This window comes from Hibiscus syriacus, unplaced genomic scaffold (genome assembly GCF_006381635.1).
Source record: "Hibiscus syriacus cultivar Baekdansim isolate YM2019G1 unplaced genomic scaffold, ASM638163v2 tig00110195_pilon, whole genome shotgun sequence".
NCBI lineage: Eukaryota > Viridiplantae > Streptophyta > Magnoliopsida > Malvales > Malvaceae > Hibiscus > Hibiscus syriacus.
This window is the reverse complement of record NW_024062621.1, coordinates 1,797,917-1,819,166: the sequence shown is the minus strand read 5'-3', so window position 1 is coordinate 1,819,166 and position 21,250 is coordinate 1,797,917. Positions and strand designations below refer to the sequence as shown.

General features: G+C 32.8%; 3 protein-coding genes and 1 pseudogene across 3 annotated transcripts; 2 read left to right on the top strand and 2 right to left on the bottom strand.

Moving 5' to 3' along the window:
- Nucleotides 1–6,303: 6,303 nt before the first annotated feature.
- On the bottom strand, nucleotides 6,304–8,544 carry LOC120218318 (28 kDa ribonucleoprotein, chloroplastic-like). Its single transcript, XM_039215303.1, has 5 exons — nucleotides 8,230–8,544; nucleotides 8,063–8,196; nucleotides 7,330–7,431; nucleotides 6,945–7,217; nucleotides 6,304–6,359 (listed from the first exon to the last, which is right to left on the bottom strand). Exons 1-5 carry the CDS (start codon nucleotides 8,492–8,494, stop codon nucleotides 6,306–6,308), a joined length of 828 nt encoding a protein of 275 aa, XP_039071234.1. The 5' UTR covers nucleotides 8,495–8,544; the 3' UTR covers nucleotides 6,304–6,305.
- A 710-nt stretch (nucleotides 8,545–9,254) lies between these two features.
- LOC120218013 lies at nucleotides 9,255–11,093 on the top strand. The gene is made up of 5 exons (XM_039215023.1): nucleotides 9,255–9,393; nucleotides 9,520–9,651; nucleotides 10,118–10,213; nucleotides 10,418–10,516; nucleotides 10,779–11,093. Coding segments are annotated over exons 1-5 (582 nt in total). The 5' UTR covers nucleotides 9,255–9,392; the 3' UTR covers nucleotides 11,033–11,093.
- Nucleotides 11,094–12,270: 1,177 nt separating this feature from the next.
- Nucleotides 12,271–15,157, top strand: LOC120218317. The gene is made up of 8 exons (XM_039215302.1): nucleotides 12,271–12,590; nucleotides 13,154–13,650; nucleotides 13,731–13,803; nucleotides 13,930–14,010; nucleotides 14,175–14,238; nucleotides 14,638–14,725; nucleotides 14,807–14,900; nucleotides 14,986–15,157. Exons 1-8 carry the CDS (start codon nucleotides 12,351–12,353, stop codon nucleotides 15,025–15,027), a joined length of 1,179 nt encoding a protein of 392 aa, XP_039071233.1. The 5' UTR covers nucleotides 12,271–12,350; the 3' UTR covers nucleotides 15,028–15,157.
- Nucleotides 15,158–16,086: 929 nt separating this feature from the next.
- Nucleotides 16,087–21,250, bottom strand: LOC120218100 (annotated as a pseudogene).

The following is a 21,250-nucleotide window of genomic DNA, read 5'->3' as shown; positions in this document are numbered from 1 at the left end:
AAAATCTCAGATGATTAAGAGAATTAGTGCTTTATAGAATTTTAGCGCCATCAAAGAAAGGTAGAGATTCAGGTTCAACTTTAAACCATACATGAATTAGTTGTATTCTCCGTCAGAGAATCAAATCAGATGAGAGTTCGATATACTCCAACCGTAGGTTTGATCTTGAAAGATTAAACAAAGAGTTAATTGATGATAAGTCAGGGTTAAAGACAACCCTTGTGAATTGGGTTAAAAGCTCTTTTAGAAGTTATGCAAATCGAAGCAGAAAAAGTATTTTAAATGGATTAAGTGTTTTGCTAGAAATTAAAGAATGTAAAGGATAAGAAGTATTTTAAATGTATCAAGTGAGGTAGATACTGTTTTTGTATTTAAGATGGAAAGAGTTAGCGTGGGCTAACAAGATTATGGGATGGAATGTATTGAAATTACAAGATTTCAAGATATGGTAGGTTATGATAACCAAATATGAAGTGAATTTGGATACAGTTGTATATTGTGATTATAGTAAAGTGATAGAGTGAAGGAAGTGAAGATTCGAATGGTTGAGTAAAACTAAGGATTGATAAGAAGAGTTTAAGTATGGGTACATCAATGATCAGTTTATAAATAAAGGAAGTTAGAATGTTAAGCTTGAATAATGAAAGTGACATGGTGTATGAGATTGAATGTTTATTTGATTAGTTGAGTAAACTATTGTTGAAATAATTCTGACTGCAAAGAATGTATATGAATGGTTCGATGAAGGTTTATGTTTTAGATTGGAAGAATCGATGTTGACTAACAGAGTTATAAGATAGTAGTGTATTAAAGTTAAAGGATTTGAAGATGATTTCAGGGTAAGCTAATTATGTATGGTGTGGATTGAGATATGGTTATGTTTTAATCATTGAAATGAAAGGTAATAAAGGAGACAATGCATAATACTGTATATGAATGAGAGTATGGGTTCAATAAGTAAATTACACTGGGTTGATTTTAACTGAAATGATGTGTATGATTAATTGATCAGGGCTTACGCCCTAGATTGAAAAGTTGTTATTAATTAGCTATAGTGGCATGGATGTTAGAATTATCAGATTTGAAGGAAACATAAAGTAAGTTGATCAAATGAGATACGAATCTGGATGTGGTTGTGTATTTTGATCATATAGATATGATATAGGCAAGGAGATAAATATTTATGTGTTTTAAAGAAAATTTTGATGGAAGAAAATACAAGCAAGATACGATAAGAATGAGGTTCTGTATAAGTGAAGTGATTAGTAAAGTTATAAAGATATAATAAAGATTGGTAATCAGAGATGAGTTTAAGTGATAGGAAAAGAGTATGTGAACATGAAAGAAAGATATGATTGGTGTATAAGAAGATTTTGAGTTATGAAGGAAATAAAAAATGATGAAGTTTAAAGAATTAGACGTGATAAAGATTATGTTGATATAGGTTATAAGTTTAACCAGAAGTAAGAAAGGTATGTCAGGTAATATGAGAAATTGTTTAGTTATGCAAAGTATGTTTAATCAGTTATGATGAAGATTTAAGGTTATGTTTCTTGGTAAGTGAATGTAGTCAAGAAATGAATAAAGATTTATATGTATTAAAGGAAGTTTTGGAGTCAGTCAAGTAAGGACGAAATAAAAGTTTGGTGATTCTTGAAAGACAATTGAAGATTTACAAGGAATTTGATTGAATTATGAGTTTGAGTAATAAGAATTAATGTTATTGTCTATCTGATAAGTGACATGATATGAGATATAAAGTAAAAAGGTAGTCGAATAATTGGAAAGATAAGAACCAAGTTATTAAAGATGATACAAAAGATTAAATTCAGAAAGCAGCATGAGAACGTTAGAAGATATGTCCTTCTCAGGATGTGCAGTGAAAATTCGAGGACGAATTTTTTTAAAAGGAGGGGAGATTTGTAACATCCCAAATTATGGGTTAGTGACCAATTTGTAAAGTTTCAGAATTTGATGACTAAAGTAGAAGAATGAAATAGTTAAATGATTATTGGATATATGATGAAGGTTATTTAGTAATTATTAAAGGAAATAAAGGGTAAAATGGTCATTTGATCATTTAAGGAATTAAAAAAATGGAATTATATACGTGGAAAGGGAGATAATTCTCCAGAGTTCTCTTCTCCTTTCTTCTTCTTCTTCACGTGGAAGCCAAGAGCCAAAGGTAAGTTTCTTTGTTTATAAATGAATTGTTGATTTTAAGGTTGGGTTTTGATTATTAGATGATAACTAAGCTTAAGGAAAGCTTAAATCATCTTAAAAACAAAGGATGGTGGAATTAGGAGAGATTAAAGATTTTGAGTTTTTGAATGAAATCTTGAAATAAAGTTGATAAGTTGAATTTGACTTGTCAATAGTTAAATTAAGAGATTTGGAGTAATAGAATTGGATTTGAAACATATTGCAAAATTGATGTAATTATTGAATTAAATATGGAATATAGGATTTTGAGGTTTAAGATGAATTAAATGAATATAGATTGGTTTAAGTATGTGTACTAGAGTTAAGAATGAAAAAGAGGTTGAAATAGGAAGTGTTTAAGTTAAAATGAAGTATTTTTCGTGCTGAAAATGTAATTCTGGGCTAGGGGAATCGGTACCCATTCAAGGGGAACCGATACCCCTTCAAGCGAATAAAATTTCCAGAATGTCATGGGGGAACCGATACCCCCACAGGAGGGAACCGATTCCCCCTAAAGGAAAATTGTAAATATTGGTTTAATAAGTTCGTTTAAGTTGCTAGTATCAAATTACAAGGTGTAGGTATCTAATAATTGTCTTAAAAATGTATAATTATGTAGATTCAGAGCCTAAACGAGTTCCGGAATCATTGACAAGTAATATCGATAAAAAGGGAAGATAAGAGATTGGAATGGACTAGTGAGGCCAGGTGAGTGCAATTTCATTGTACTTATGTTATCGAATAAGCATTGGCTTGCAATGAGCCAGTGACAGAGTTACTATGGTAATAAGTAACTCTTAAAATGTTATTTGATTTGTGAATTTTATGTATGCATGAGTATAGGTGACATGATTTATATGATTCATATGATATGTTATACTGAACTACATGAATATATGAGAATATTATATCAGTCGTGTGATATGTTTGACATGTTATTTTATGTGATACGTGTTTACATGATCACAAGACATGAGTTATATGAAAGAGAAAGTATATGGGATATGTGAAAGTGAATCCTATGTTTATATGGATATGAACTCATATGAGAATGGATATGAACTACTTGATTACATGTATATAAAGGAAACCATGAGCTTATATGATATATGATATGGTTACATGAATATGAAAAAGGATATAAAAGATAATACCCATGTTATGTGTCATGAGAGCTAGGGGTATAGTTGGCATGCCAAGAGTCGAGGGTACCTATGTTCTACGGAACATATGGACAGAATTACCTCTGTCTTTCGAGACATATGGACAGTATACCTATGTTCTAAGGAACATATGGACAGTTCACCTAGGTTCTTCGGAACCTATGGACAGTTGCCGAGGATCTTTATGACCTCTGGATAGTTACCGAGGATCTTTATGACCTCTGGATAGGTCCTGCGGGACATTGATCGAGCTGTGGTGACAGCATATGTGTGCACAACCTCAATGTACTCACATACCTTAAGTTCTCAATAGTGCACATGGGTTAATAAAGAGAGTAAACAAGTATACTAAATGTGATATGCATATGTGACTTGTTATATAGAATAGATTACATGATTTACATAAGGGTGTATTGCTTGGTTAATGCATGATATGGTAAAGACAATGTTTATATAAGAGTGTTAAATTATAAAGATTAATGATAGTGAATGAGAAATGTTAAACGTGTTGATAATGATATATGTGCATGTGTGTACATGTTGCAGAAATTATATATATGTGATTTTATATGATATGATTGTAATACTAATTGCTCATGCATTTGATATGAATTATAGTTGTATTACATGTTTATATGCCTCACTAAGTCAACGACTTAGCGTGTGATTGTTTCACATGTAGGTTTCAAGAAGAGTAACGAGCAATGTGGAGCAAGACAGGTCAGTTATCCTTACCAAGTGTCAGATCAGAAAAGAGGTGAATAATACGTATTTTAATAAATAAAGTTCTAGTTGGCATGTAATCAAAAGAATATATATATTGTATAAGCTCTGCATAGTTTTGTAAACGTTTTGAATAAGTTTTAAGGTTATAAAAGTTTTAAATTACTCACTATTTTATACAAGTACATGTTTTGAAAAGTCAATGTGACACCTCGGACTCGTATCCGGGTCGGTATGGGTTGGGGTGTTACAACAACAGTCTTTACTACCACTTAAAGTCTTAAACCACTCAATAAGTTCATCTCTAACCACATATAAATTAGAGAACATTGAATACTTAAATATAATCAAATTCACATCCTCCTACCCAAGATAATAATAACAGTGTCAACTGAACTAAGACTCAATCGTTTTAAAACAACGTTTTAAATGTAAAAATTTTATATTTAATTATTATTTGTCATATTTAGTTTTAATTATTTTATGTTTATATTACAAATAAGTAAATATAACTTTTGGGGTCCCGTTTTTGTATTATAATGAATAAATATCACTTTAACTAAATGGAAAACGTTTATCTTTGTAGTATAATCAATTTATTATTTTTGCTCCTATCGTATTTTCGCATCAATTAAATCCCAAATTGTTCAATTGCATCATTTTATACCATACCTAGGGATGGGCATGGGTCGAGTTTTTGGTCCACCCGACCCGACCCGAGAAGAAGGGGACATCCACCCGTGACCCGACCCGACCCTACGAAATTAATTTTTCACCTGACCCGACCCGAAATAATAAAAAAATTATTTTTATTCAATAAAAACAGTGACTAAATTGAAAAAAATAATATATGGAGGGGTATTATTGTAATTATTCCTAAATATATAGGGTAAAATTATATATATTTTCCGGGTCTGGTCGGGTCGGATTTTTTTCACCATAAACCCGAACCCGACCCGACACGAACACCACATAAAAAAACCCCGACCCGAACCGAACCCGATTTTTTAGAAAAATCCGACCCGATCGGTCAGGTCGGGTCGGAACCCGTCAGATTCGGGTTAGATGCCCATCCCTAACCATACCCCTCACTTAAAACTCTAAATTGATGATTTTATTTAGGGTTTAGAGTTTAGAGATTATAGGGTTATGATTTAGGGTTATCAATTTAGTATTTTAAGTTAGGAGTCAAGTATAGAATGATGCAACGATATGCAGGAAAATGATAAATTATGTATACTATAGGGGCAAAAGTGATCTTTAATCCTTAACTAAATGATATTAAAAATAAAAGTATGAACGTATCATATATATATATATATATATATATATATATATATATATATATATATATATATATATATATATATATATATATATATGTATGTATAAATGTTAAGTATCTAATTACACTAAATAAAAGTTGAGTATCTAATTATACCAAAAATAAAAATATACAAGCTAGATACCTAATTGTACCCTTAAAAAAATTGTGTACCTAATTATAAAAAATTAAACATCATATTATATATAAATACCAAAAATTATAGTTATCTTAGCATAGTAGTTATATTTAAAATATATATAGTATGAAAGAGAAAAATGTTCTTTTTAATCATTCCAGGGTCTTCCTAATAAATTCATAATGTCCTTTTTTTATTAAATTCAAAATTATGATTGTTTGTATTCCTTAATTTATGCTAAATTTGAAAATGGTAATAATTATTGTCTCCATGAATATATAATTCTAATTATTGTTTAGACATACCTCATATCTCGCAACCTTAAAAGAACAAACATTTTTAGTATCATTTTATCATATTAGTCTTAATGCGAAATAATTTAATAAATTCTAAATATTTAAACAACATCATTTGATTATTAAATTGTTAATCATTTCAAAATTAAAAGGAGGAGCAAATTGATAAGATTTTTAAATATTAAGGGTTTATTGAATTATTTTGAATTATAACCAATTGATAGAATATGCAAGTTTTATAGATTAAAACTATTATTGTATCATGTTAGTCAATAGTTAAATTTAACAGTGGGTACCATAATTGGATGACCAAAATAAAAAATACGAAAATAGATGAAATATCAAATAGATAATTTACCCAAAAATCTAGAATAAAAAAGTTTAATGAACTATACTCTAAACAATTTACATTCCTAAAAATCAATAATGCTTTGTGGAAATTCATATAATCAGTTTGTTTATGATCGTCTTCCTTGCGCCAGACTCACTAGCAATGCCCTTCCTTCCAGTTCCTAGCACATCAATCAACAAAGCATATGAGTGATTTATTTATTCATACAATACCTTAAATTCACTACTTTCAAACTAAGAGGGCCTAAAAAGCAATTGGACCTATAAAACTTAGGGTTAAGATTTAATTTATTAGGTTCCAAAGCTAAGAGTTCCTGAAAAACAATTAAATCCAGAAAATAATCGGGAGAGGCTTAATGTGTCTAATTCAAAACTAGGAGCGGCTAAATATAATTAGACCCAAAATGGCACACATGAATGTCAAGAAAGTATACGTTGAAGAAGAATGGTGTCATATAATGTCTACAATTAGATCCAAAACTTTTGGTTTAATAACATTTAGTCCCTATTAGTTTAAACCTGAGTAAAATCAAACTTTTGTCCTTTTAATTTGTAGATTAAATATTTAATAAATCCCTATTATTTTGAACTTAGGTAAGTTGTATTTCCTAATATCTGATCATAGCTCGGTCTATGTATATATCACTTCACTTAATTTGAAAAGTATTAAGAGGATTATATCTTCGTATTTTATCGGGTTTGATACGAAAAAAAATCTATATGTTTATTAATATGTAAGTACATACCACTCCGTTGAGAGATTGAATGGCAGCTTCCATCTCTGATTTTGTTGAGTAGCTGACGAAACCATAACCTCGGGACCTTCCTGTGTCGCCGTCGTACAAAACCCTAGCTCCGACCACATTCCCATATTCCTGGAAAGCCTGTGTTAAGGTTTCCGACGTCACGGACCACGATAGGTTCCCCACGAAAAGCTTGAATTCGGTTTCCGGATACAACGGTTCTTTCGGTTTAGGCTTGTCGGAAAAATTCACTCTTAATGTTCGACCAAGATATTCCTGGAGAAAAGAAAAACAATAAACGATGAGTCTACTGTCTGAATTGTCGAAATATTTGTATTCGTGTTCGTGTTAGCACGTGTTTAATTAAGATTACGAGTTGTTTTCTTACGCTTCCATCGAGGTTTTGGATAACTGTGTTGCAGTCTTCAATGGTGCTCATTGCGACGAATGCAAAGCCTCTGCTTTTCCCAGTTTGTCTGTCGTAAAGCACCTGAAATTCATTCATAACATCTATAATGTTATATAATGTTATTCCCAAATTTTCATTTTAAAAACATTCGGTTTTATTTTAATATTTTGATACAATATTTATATTGTACAAACGTCTTCTCATCTAGATATAAGGTTGCATCCGATCAAGTTTTTTTTTCCACTCGAATTTGATCTGAATATAAGATCTTTTTACCAGTCACATAAATTGATATAGGTTTAGAAAAGTTTTGTTCGACCCAAAATCTAATCTAACACACATATATATAATTTTTATTAGGTAAAATACTAACCTAATTAATATATATATATAATTATAGTAATTATCCCTAAACATACAAAGATTAATTATACTACTATTCTCTAATCAGGTCGACTCTGATTTTTTATCTTAAACTCGACTCAATCTTATCCTTAAAAAAAATTAACCCAAACATGTCGAAATTAGATCAAATGCACATCCTTATTCTTATCTATAGGCAAGAGGATATAAACTCAATTGATAAAAAAACATTCATTTTTCAATTTATATTGAACAAAATTAACACATTTAATCTTCATATATATATATATAATTAAATCCATATTCTATAATTTTATTAATTGATAAGTTAAATTAATTAATGACATACCTCAACAAGCTCTGGACTGCCATAATCTTGTATAATCCCAGCAAGTTGAGCACTGTCAACATTGTAAGGCAAGTTCCCAAAGTAAAGCTTAGTGTTCACAACAGTCTCAACTTCAACTTCACCTTCACCTTCGGCTTCGGCTTCTCCTTTCTGTTCCGCCAAACTTTCTTCCACCGGGGTGGTTTCCGCCGTCTCCTGTTGAGCAACAGCGGCGGACACCTTAAGCGTTCGCCCCTTCTGAACGGTGGGAAAAAGCTCGTGAGTAAAGTAAGAGTGATGACGAAGATGAGATACCGAAGATAATACTCGAGCGGATGGGATTCTGAGGGATTGATGACGATCGGGCGTGAGTTGCTTGAAACGCATGCATTTGACGGCGTTGATGGATTGAGAAAACGATGAAGCCACTGCCGCTGCAGCTGTTGCAGCCATGATGTTATTGTCGCTTGAACAGCAAAATGGAATGAGTGACGGTGGTTGTGGTTGTGGCAGTGGGAGGTTGAAGATGAAACAAAAAGGGGAGCTGGAACGGGATGGGTGAGAAGCTATCCCAGCTGACGTGGCCTGATCCTGTCCAGTAAGATTAGAGATAAGATGAGTTCAGATCGGTTGGGCAATGGATGTATCAGTTATCTAGAACCGGGCAAACATTAGCTGACTTCAGCGGAGTAAAATACATTTATTTAATGATTTATAAGTTTAAAAATTATGATTATATGGATTGAATCTTAATTTTATTTAACGTATGATTTATATTTTTGTAGTATAGGCATAAATATTATATATTTTAAAAAATAAAAATAATTTAGGGATGAAATAAAATATTGAAAAGTTTAGAAATAACTTTATAATCAGGATCATAGTTTATACATGAAATTGGAATATTTAAAATTTTAAGACTAATTTGAAATAAAGGTTATAGTTTAGGGACTTTGTGACTCAATTAACTCATTTGGAAGTTTAGTTGTTTTCTTCTTTTTTAAAAGTTGATATAGTGTCCACGCGTGTGTACACATGGCAAAGGAGCAAGTGGACATAAAGTAGAAAGCTGAGGAGACAGAGAAACAGAGCCATTGAAGATGGAAAGGTCAACTTAAGGTGGCGTATTCAATCTGATTTTGTAAAACATCATTTAAGACAAAAAAAATGATGCCTAATGGCACGATTCTTTCTCCAATTTAAGCAACTCCCCAAGTTGATCATCGCCTGCTTTAATGGTCGATTCCCAAATTCATCTTTCAGACACAAACAACCATCCTTTCCTTCTTTTCTGAATTCAATCATCTCTAAACTTAAACACCCACAACTCTGATTCAAAACTTCTTTTTCAAGTGGGTTTCTCTCTCTCTCTCTATTTTATGTTTTTCTGGAGATTTGATTGTTGAAACATGGAAGTTTGATTTGTTCTAAAGTGTTTTTTTATGTTTTTTCTTCTTGATTTTTGGGGAATTTTGTAGTGTTTCCGAGGGTGAAAGTAAAAGAAGAGAACCAAGAGGATCATCAACAAGTTGTGAAGGACTACAAGATAAACTCTGTTTTGTCTTTGAAAGATGTCCTGTTTCTCTCCATGCTTGATTCTTGTTTTCCAGGTATTCTTCTCTTTTCTGTCTCTGTAAATCAGTTTCTGGGTTTGGACTGTATTTGTTTCTCTTGTTTTGATTGATTTGATACACTGTCAAAGCTGAATGATTTATGTAATTATATCTGTTTCTGAAAGCAGAGCGTTTATCTCAAGCATCAAGTTGGCGGTCATCATATACAAATATACATTTAAGAAGTTATATTAGAAATTTATAGATACGAAACATAGATACTTATTTTTGCTACAACATATGTTTTTGCATTTAGACATAGTATATTAAAATTTTAGACACGACACATCGAGAGTGTGTGAATAAAATTTTAGACACGGTACGTTAAGATACTGCATATTAAGATGTTGTGGTCGGTTACTATCTTCGTCACTACTGCATGCCGTCGTATTTGTTACAGATGATGTTTATATAGGGGAAAAAATGAAGAATTCGAATAACGTAATGTTATCGTGTTTGACAGTGAAAAGACATGAAGATATTTCTCCTACGCCTACAGCAAGAATTCCGAAGTCTTATCTACCAGAAGTAGAGAAACATTCAGATACTTCATCTGAAGGTAGTTTTTTTTTTCTTTATGCACTTCCTAATTCATTTACTTCGTATGTTATTCAAACTTCGAATAAGTGTCAAATACGATTACGTGTCTGTAATCGGGGATATTTTATTTTCCGTAATTTTTCATATATTTAGAGGATCGTATCTTTTATACCCTCGAATTCAAATATGCACTATAGCTTAATGCAATATAGTTCATATGCAGGTTCAGGGAAAAGCAAGACAAAAGTTGAAGATGAGGAAGCTAGACCAAATATTAGAGCGAGTTCAACTCCTCGTCCCCGGGCTGTCATTTCTAGTCCTGGTAATTTCCTTGTGTTATTCGAATTCGATTTGAAGTTTTTTCATATAAATATAAGATTCGCGAAACGTTATATTATTTTATATCCGAATATTCGCCAAACATGAGTACTTGGATAAAAATTTGAATATATCTTTGGGTAACACTTAGGTTCGAATCTAAGTTATACGGATGTATGGAAAAGGGTCTATAACTCGAAAAGTGTTCAACAATGGAGTGCTCTATAACTCGTTCATGTTTATGCATTCTTCTTTTTTTAATTTAGACAATGATGCTGTGATCGGATATAAAAATAAGATCGAAGGGAGACAAAGGAGAGCTTTGACGAATCATAGTACGGTTCAAAATCGACACACGACCCGAGCCCACATCTTTACGGGAAGTCCAGTGAGAACGACTAAGCCCAAGAATGATGATAGCCGTAATGTCGAAACCAAAGGAAAGAAAGGATCGGGACCAACTGTTTCAGCTCGGAGAAAACACCCTTTAACTGAAAGACCAAGCTGGCAAGATCCCTAGACTGTGTAGCTGAATAGGTATTTTTGACTCAGCTTAAATTCGAATTTAAATATTAAATACGAGTATATATCTAATACAAATTTATTTATTTAGAAGTTCTTTAGAATATATTCTCATCTCGTGTTGAGATGTAAGTCATGCATGAATTTGAGTAATATATTTATGTAATCGTCGTCATTGATAAATTTCATTAAATTATTATTCAATTTTTAGAAAAAAAAGGACGAGAATTATAGCAATTATACATAATTATGTTACATAATTTAAATATTTAATGAAGGGTATGACACAAATTTCAGTCTATAAAATATATATGTTATATTAATTTTATTTTATTTTAAAATAATGTAAGAAATTAAAAACTTTAATTATGGACATGCGTCTATGTATTTATATTGACTGAATTAGAGGAAATATATACTAAACAGTTTAGGAACTTGAGGATCGAATTAATTAAAAAAATAGAAATTTTTATAATGATTAGTAAAATTGTCAATAAATGAGAATGATATAGATAAAATTATTGAATAATTATAATAATGTTATCCAAAATCGTTTGTCATTGTTGATGATTTTATTCTATTTTAATATTATTTTTAATATATTTTTAAATTTTAATATTCATTTAAATTTAAAAGTGTATTAAAAATTAAAATAAGATCATCGAAAACTACTAATAATTTTATTAAAATCATTTCAGTAATTAATAAATATTTTTATTTTCTTAATTAATTTAATACCATTTTAAATTTCTAATCTTTTCTCCTTAATTTATTTATTTATATGTATTTATTCATTTTAAACAATTTCTATCAAGAGCAATAACAGATTTAAAAATTTAGAAATATGGTCTAAAATTTTTAATAATCTTTCTTTCCAATAAATCGAGTAAGCATTTGTTCTCAGCCCTTCAATATTAAATTATTTAAAAATTATCAAAATAAATAAATATGCACTTCACCCTAGGAGCACTTTTTAATACTCTACATATTGCTTACCGTTTATATATTTATAACAAAAGATAGCGAGATTATATATTAAATTAGGGTATAAATTTTGACGTTTATGAATATAGTAAATTAAATTAAAAAATATTTTTATTTTTATAGTATTTAATTTAAATTAATTAATTAATAGATTAAATATTAATGATGATAAAAAAATAAAATAAAAGAGATACGTAAGGTAACAACAAATTCAATTGGTCCAAAAATTGTTCGGGACGGATCGTGATCAATGCCGCAACTTCGCTCTTTGTTGTTTTTCTCAATTCCAATTTTCCCTCACCGACAATATTCTTTTGTCGTCTTCCTCGTCTATGTTCGAATCCAGAAAAGTTCAAACTTTTAAACCCTCAATTCTACACCAAAAGCTCCATTTATGTGTTTATATATATGGGTTAAAATCTGATATATATCCCAGAAAAAGAAGTTTGGGGATGAAAATGCACACGCTGAAAGATAAAGTTGCGGGAAGTCTTTCACGTTTATTTGCAGATTCACCGCCTCCTCCTTCTCCTCCTCCTCCTCCTCCGTCTTCTCCACCACATCTTTCTCAGGCAATTCATTTATTTTTTCTAATATATTTGTGGTTAACAATCTGGATCTGGGTTAGTTATAGGAAATGTAGCTAATTTTTTATTGATTTTTTTGTGGGTTTCTTCTTTCAACCTGGGCAATGGTACATATACCTACATTTTTTGTTTTATTTATGATCTATGAAAAATAACTGAAATTTGCTGGCTTTGTTCTATGTTTTTTTCCCTTCATTTGATTCGTAATCATAACAAATAGTTCTGTTTCTGATAGATTAAATAGTGCGAGAAAGAGTAACAGATAATAAAAATGTATTTAGTTTTTCTCTATACTGATTTCATTGGATGAATGCGAAACTATATCTCCTCGTCTTCAATTGTGTATCTCAATCATCCATTTACATTCACCAAATGATCCTAAATTAGTGTAAAACTAAAGAGATTTACAATATATATATATATATATATATATATATTCGTTTGAAGTTTTTTTTCCTTGAAAGAATCAACACCTTGATTGCCTTAAGCTTTCAAAGTTATAAATTTTAGTTGAATGATTCCATGACATGAAATTTTTGGATGTGTAGGCCAGATGGTACACCAAAGGCTCAAAATCTTTGTCTTCAATTGTTTCTTACATCATTCCTTCACTAAGCTATGTAGAGTCTAAATTGAATGATGACGGAACTAATCTAAAGCCGGTTCAGTCGCATCCCGCTAGATGGAAAAATTACAAATTCGAGATGCTTCGTGAAGTCCCAAATAGTAGTAATAAATACACCACTACTTGTATGAGCGAAGAATCAAGAAAAGCTGATGAAGATAAGAAGAAAATTTGGACTCATACTGACGATAAGCCAATGTTTGTTAAGCTTAGTCCTCGTAGCGAGAATAAGGTTCATGTTTCTGCAAGCAGCAGTATTAATTCTGAAGAATTTCAAGAAGCAAGAGAAGAACAGAGTTCAATGAAGTCTCCACCAAAACTTTCTGATGAATCTGTATTCATTAACTATGATTTGTACGAGTTCTTAATGTCTTCCCTTCCCAATATCGTTAAAGGGTGTCGATGGATGCTGTTGTATAGGTAAGTTTTGCAATAAGCTTTGCAGTTTGCTTTCGGTTTTCGATCTTGATTCAGTATTAACTCTTTCAAATGAAGGACAGTACGTTGGAGCATGGTATATCACTTCGTACACTAATTCGTAAGAGTGCTGAGCTTCCTGGCCCTTGTTTGCTGGTAAGTTAATGTTGTTTGTTAAAGAATGTAATTGTCATCAGGAGCTGTCTACGAATCTATCTGAATCTTACAATTATTTATTATTTTTTAATACTTGGAATTATTTGCATGATGTTGTAAAAATAGATTACTGGAGATAAGCAAGGAGCCGTCTTTGGTGCCATGTTAGAATGCCCTTTGAAACCTACACCGAAGAGAAAATATCAAGTACGCGACTGGCTTGTATAAGTTTTGAACATTGTTTTCTTTACATGATGAAACTATTTCACTTTCGGATCTTGTCTCATGTTTGCACTATGCTTTTCCGTGCCCTTTCATTTCTTAGTACGCAACCGGCTTGTTTAAGCTTTATTTCTTTTGTTTTATGACAGGGAACAAACCAGACGTTTGTATTCACAACCAAATATGGTGAACCGAGGTTATTTAGACCCACCGGTATGCAATTTTGTCAAAATAGTTACTTTACTTTATTGCTTAGATTACTTAGACAAAGCTTACTGCCTACACATAATAGTGAGATACATAAAGAGAAGGATATCAATAACTCGATATGTCCAACATGAACGTGTTCGGTTTTCTTCTAGTTTTTTCATGTATTTGTAGAGCCGTATTCGTAACCCATGTTATATACTTGAAGAAAAAGTATTCGTAACAACGTAGATTTAATGCATGCATGCTGAAGCCTGAATGGAAGATGGGATTTCATTCATTCTGTTCTTTTGACCCGGTTCTTTGTTTCTTCCACAATCTGTATAGGAAACAAATTCTGACCGTTATTCGAAAGATTATTCTTGCATTTTGATTTCTGATCTTGTATCATATTTGTCTAAACAGGTGCAAATCGTTATTATTATATATGTATGAATGACATGTTGGCGTTCGGAGGCGGTGGCGGCTTTGCTTTGACCATCAACGAAGATCTGTAAGTTGCTATTTGTGGATTTCTCTTTTTAGTCTATCAAAATATTTATCTTCATTGAGATTTTATTTCTCTTTACAATAGTTTAAGTGGAACTAGTGGACCTTGTGAAACGTTTGGGAACTTATGCTTGGCTCGTAACAAAGAGTTTGAAGAGTTTGAACTAAAGAACGTCGAGGTATATATCGGATGTTTATTCAGTAAGTTCAAGTATACATCGATTGTATCTCTTATTCGTTGTGTTTTTTCCCCTTACCTTGCAGCTTTGGGGATTCACACATGCAACACACAACTTTCGAAACTGAAAGTGAATGAAGAAGACTCAAAGTTGCCATTCTTTATTAGTTAATTTGAACCATCTACGAATAAAACTAGATATTGGTGTAAGATTTATGGAAGTAGGATTCAAATCTGGAATTATAAATTGTCTTTTCATTTCTTCTAACGCTGTTAAATGATACAGTAACACATCAACAGAGTAATTAACAAAACCTGTATGCATTCATGCCCTAGCCTCGATAGTATGGCGGAAAACAGAGAACAGTCTAATTAGAAAATTGCAGGAGTTTTCTGAGATTAACTTACCATCATATGGATGATAAGCAGAAGGGGGTCTTTCCTTTTTATGATTCTGTTGGAGTATCGTCATCAGGAAGGCCAAATATCCGGAGGTTGCGATCCATTGAACCGACTTAAAAATTGACTGGGGAACAATAAGAGAACATGAACCTGTGCCCGACAAATCGGGTAAACTTTTGATACAATTCCATTCCGCTTTCACGCTGGCTACTTGGAAAACTCAGGAAGCCGGAAATTAAATAAGCATCAACCAACAAGTATCATTCGGAAAAGGAAATTTTCATATAGTATTCTGGAGATGATGAGCTTGTGTGTGACCATAGAGAAAAGGATGACATTAGTTTTAGCACAGAGAACTATCCTATGTCATGACTGCATACGAGACACCTACCGTATATCTGAGCCTGCAATTGCGAGGTAACTCCCACTATGGTCGAAATCCACTGAAAGAAAAGAATTTAAACTGCTGATGAACATAGCTCTCTATGCTAAACAGCTCTGGTCACAGGAAATGAAATATTTCTTATTGTTTGTGATTCCTAGTGAGAAAACTAGTTTACACTGACAAAACATTGACTGGAAATATTACACAAAAAAAACAACACATATTGCTTGCTCCTAAAAAGAGTCGATACGAGACAAGCTAATATAGAATTATGCCTGTTGTCAAGATATTACATACCAGAGTTACTTGGTGTGCCTTGATCGTATAATTCAAAAGAACGGAAATTCTTCAATTTGCTCAGATCCCACTACTTAACACCGTCATGAGCAGCAGTCTGTAGTTAAAATTTCTTAAATCAGATCATGTTATTCATGGCCACCGACCTAATGTCAAATTTTGGCCAAGTACTTGCTGCAAGGAAGTAACCATTTTCCGAGAAAGATATTGCTGTTACGGCTCCGGTGTGTCCATCGAAGTTGGCAACATTTCCCTGCAGGATAATTGAATATATAGTGGTTTTAAAACTAAAAAATATCAAGACACAAAAGTTATGTTCTCGAAAGATAGATTCTAAGTACCCGACTCTTCACATCCCAAATTCTGACAGTAGCTCCTGCGGTGCCTGTTCCAAGGATGAGACCATCAGGATGAAATGCAGCAGATGTATAGCCCATAGAATTTGAAGGGTCTTCAACCTGCAGAAATAAAAATCTGACTCGTAATATAGGATTTCATCAAGGTAAATGAAATAGAAATTTGGTTCAAAGAAGAAAGAATATCATTTCACAATGGCCTGTTCCAGTAGAGAAAATGATGCCTACATATTTTCAAATTTGAAAACATGCTACAAACCAATTAAACTAGAATTATATTTATTGTCAGAACCCAGAATTCAGGATCAACTAAAGACAATCAAATACTAATATAAGCTACTGTTAACCAATAAGAGACCAATTAATTCATTTACTTCACGAGCAACGATACATACCAATTGTAAAGAAATGGGAGAAAGAAATAAGGATTAGAACCTGTGTCAAGCATAAGCCAGAGGCAAGATCATAAAAGCACCATGTTGCGTCAAGTGAAGCAGTTATAAAATAGTTGTTCGTGGCATGGACGGTGACAGCTTGCACCTGAAAGAGAAGGTAAATTTATTCTATTTTTTACAAGACCAGAAAATGAAACAGAACCAGAATTTGATAATTGTAACAGTCAGTACCTCTGCTGTATGATCTTTTAAAATATGCCGACACTCATAGTTTCTATCTTCAGAACCTTGCCAAATGCGAACAGTCTGCAACATTCAAAAATCAATCATATTGAGAGGCAAGCTAAATCATAAATATATATAATGTATATGTGCAATGTAGTTACAGTTAACTGGTTAAAATGTGAATATTATATCCTTTTGAAAAGCAACTCTTATGGGACATAAACTTAAATTTAAAATCAGGACCATGAAAAAGGAACAAAACTGAAACTTGAGAAAAAAAATTGGCTTACCTTATCCGCTGAACCACTTAAAAATACATCATTCTGAGCTACAAATTTTACACTTGTAACCTACCAAAGAAGAATGGAGTTAGACAGTAAATTTCATAAGCAAAAGGTAGACAACAGCTTCCCTCTTGAATATAGAAGAGGAAACTGAACAAACCTTCTTAGAGTGACCACTGAGTGTTGATAAGATCTCTCCAGATGTTCGACCAAAGAGTACGGCATTCGACTCAATCCCACCTGTGGCAACAATGTCCTAATAACCACAAGTAAAGGCAAGTGAATTGACAAGAATTGAAGCTAGGCCTGTAAATGAACTGAACGTTCAGCGAACCGTTCATGAACCGTGCGGCGAGAAGTTCGTTTATGTTCGTTTATTTATTAAATGATTAAATGAACGAACATGAACAAGATTTTACGTTCGTTTAATTAAATGAACGAACATGAACAAAGAGCTCGTTCGTTCATTTACGTTCGTGAACGTTCGAACAGAGGGCAAGTTGAATATGTTACGAAGATTATTAAAGTTGTTTGGATTTCAAGAAGATTGTTTTGCTGAACAAATTAACTTTAAGACTTTATTATGTTCATATAGTTTATTTATGATTTATGTATGTTTTTGTCGTATTCGAACAAATTAACTCTAAAGTTCCAGGTTATATTAATGAATTTTAAGTTGTTTTTCTTGTTGTTTACTTTTTTTACATTCATTGTTGTGTTCGAATAAGTTTGTTTTTTGTGTTTGTGTTGTTCGTTATATGTTCGTTTATGTTCATTTATTATGTTCGTTTATGTTCGTTCATTTGTGTTCGTTTATCATTTAAATGAACGAACATGAACAAGCTATATTTCTTAATGAACGAACATGAACAAAAAAATTTTTGCTCGTTTATGTTCGTGTTTGTTTATTTATTAAATGAACGAACATGAACATACCTCCGTTCGTGTGCGTTCGGTTCGTTTACAGGCCTAATTGAAGCCTAGTGAAAAACAAAAATAAAATATTGCATTCAATAAACTGGAACCTAGACAGGCTTTTGGTTCCACATGCTGGATCCATATGGGCTTACAATGGAAAGAAAAGATTGGAAACTACTAGTCTACTAATCTTAACATCAAATGTTGCACAGAAACAAAAACGAACTTAGCCATCACCTTAGCAATAATTATTACATGATTTCAAAATTTAATATCCAAATCTTGTTTCTAACAGATCTATTTCTTGTTTCCTTAATTTTGGCTGCTAAGTAGCAAGTCCACATGCAAAATCATAATCATCATCACCTCCTGTATTGACAAGTTCAGGCAAAACTATAGTTTCTTTAAAGGGGTAACTAAAAAGAGCAGCAAACCTTTGAAAGATTGATGTCAATTGAAAGGATGCCTGGTTTGTTTGTCTTGTGAAGGGGATGACTAGAAAGCTGGGTATACCTCTCCAAAGCATCAATGGGAGCCAGTGTTGGAGGTATCTGAAAAGCACACGCAAGCAAAGATTAGGAGGGGCCAAGAAGACAAACAAAGATGTTATCTACAAAGAAGTAGTTGGTATTAATAAAGAACACACAATCAATGGGAGCCAGTGTTGGAGGTACCTGGCGCTTTTTACGCTATTGAGACAGAGCAGCATTACACTCAGTTAACTCAGAGATAATACTATCAGAAACTCCAGGACGCATTCTCTTTGCATCAGCGCCCATATCTTCTTCTCTGAAGCTATGATTACGAAAACAAATCTCAAATAAAATGCAGAGTTAATAAAAAAAACATAAATGAAAAGCATACTGAGAAATAACCTCTCTTTCCATTGCTCACAGCAGAAACTGCAGATGCAGGCAGAGGTGCCTGCCTCTCAGCCTGTGCAAGTAATGACCTGGCTTCATCCCTTTCCTTCTTAAGTCTTGCAATAACACGGCAGGCAGCATCATGCTGTATATAAAAGATAATAAAATGATTTCTTATATTCAGAATAAAAGTAAAGAATCAGAAAGATATAACACAAAAAGCCAATGAGTGAGTAAAAACTCAATATCCTTTTATTATCGGATTTCATAACCACATGGATCTTTAGAAGAGAGTTTTTGAATTGGTTCACTTTATTTTAGAAGGTAAACATTTTAAAACAAAGCATCCCCCGATCAGAAAAAAATGCAACAAAGTTTTTACATAAAACAAGAAAAACTAAAAAGAAAAGCCCTCACACAACACAACCATCAAGCTAAATTACTCAGCTTCTTTGTGAATGGTAAAAGGAATATAACGCCGGTAAGAATGTAAAATAGATTTTGACAAAACGAGCTCACACCAGAATATCAAGAAGAGTTTTTGCTTCAATCTAGACAAAAGGAAACTAACTAACAAAATGCTTTGTTCTTTCTAGTGCAGTGATATAGTGCAACATACAAAAGCCAATAAGTAAAAACAAAAAAAAAATTACATGACTGTCAAAAATAAAATTAAACAATATCCCAATTGTCACCTGGTAGAGTGCATGACTTAGCTCTTGCCTAGCTGTATGTAGCTGTTGCTCCAATGCAAAATTAGATAGCATCAAAGCATCCCATTCCTGGAATGAATGAAGTAATGTAACATCAGATGCAAAATACTGAAGAAAATTCGATGTAAAAATAGTAAAAACTACTCCATAAAAAGATCAAATGTTATATGGAGTGCATTCATTTGTAGATATACAAAAGAAGTATAGTAAGAACCCTATGTAATGTATCATCGGGACTATTACAAATTACACATGACAAAGTAACTCCACCTCCCCACCACAGACTCACAGATAAATAAAAAGGAAATGATGGCATTTAAATTTGAAGCATGCAATGATTTGAACTAATTAAGACATTGAAAAAGCAGCACAAGAATGGTACTTTATATCAGAACATACATTCTGAAACATTCCAAGCATCCCTGGAATGCTAGCTGCTGCTAAAGATCTGGGCTTCACAATCTGCCTCAAAAAAAAATCAGCTCACAGAGAAGCACAGAAAACATGTAATGAAACCACAAGTAGTGTAATCACCTTGCCAGTTTTGACTTTTACAATGTTCTCCATAATAAGTGGCTCCCCTGTAACTGGACACTTCCCATAATCCTAAATAAAACAGAAAAACAAACATTCTATCAAAACGCAGCTAGTTCCGCCAGAATTACTTTAAAATCTTTTTTTCAAAATGAAATTTCGGATTTCCAGCTTTATAACTATCTTTTTTTTTACTATAAAATGAACTTTGAATGTAAGTTTCTGAGAAACTGTTTTCTAAAGGGGTAGATAAAAAAAGAAGAACCGCAATATGTCTCTCGATTAAGCGCTTCTCATAAAGCAAACCGGATTTCTTGGAGACGACGGGCTCTTCCGGAACCTCGCCGGAGACTGCACGCAGAACCAAAATCTCGTGTCAGATAAAAAAACCGACAGCGTTTAACAAATTTTTAAAATAAATAAAGAAATGAAAGATAGAGAGAAGAAGATATCTTACTTGAACGGTTCAGGGGGGGAAATAATGATTTGGGGTTTTGATTTTGCTTCTGTTTGGGAAGTGAACGCTACAAAAAGAAAGAAAACTGAAAAATTTATCGGATGGGCGAACCTAAAGGGTAAACTCTCGAGATAACGTTCTCGAACAAATTATTTCACGAGATAATGCTCTCCCAAGATTAATTACTTAAATAGGGTGAAATCTACAGTGTTGGCCGTAGGTCGTCATGCCTTCCGGGCGACCTACTACGTGGCCAGCCATGCACGTCCCCAAGCATAGGTCGCCATGCCTTCCGGGTGACCTTGTAAGTCGTCATGCATTCCAGGCGACCTTGTAGGTCGCCATGCACTCCTGACAACCTTGTAGGTCGTCATGCACTCCCTCCTGCTCCTTGCGTGATTCCTCTTGCCCTCGGATAGCTTCGGTCGGATGTCCAGCGTGCTGGAACGTGCATGGCATATGCAATCTCTTTAATAGCTCGCCGGGAAGACATGGCGACCTAGTAGGTCGGCCGGATAGCAT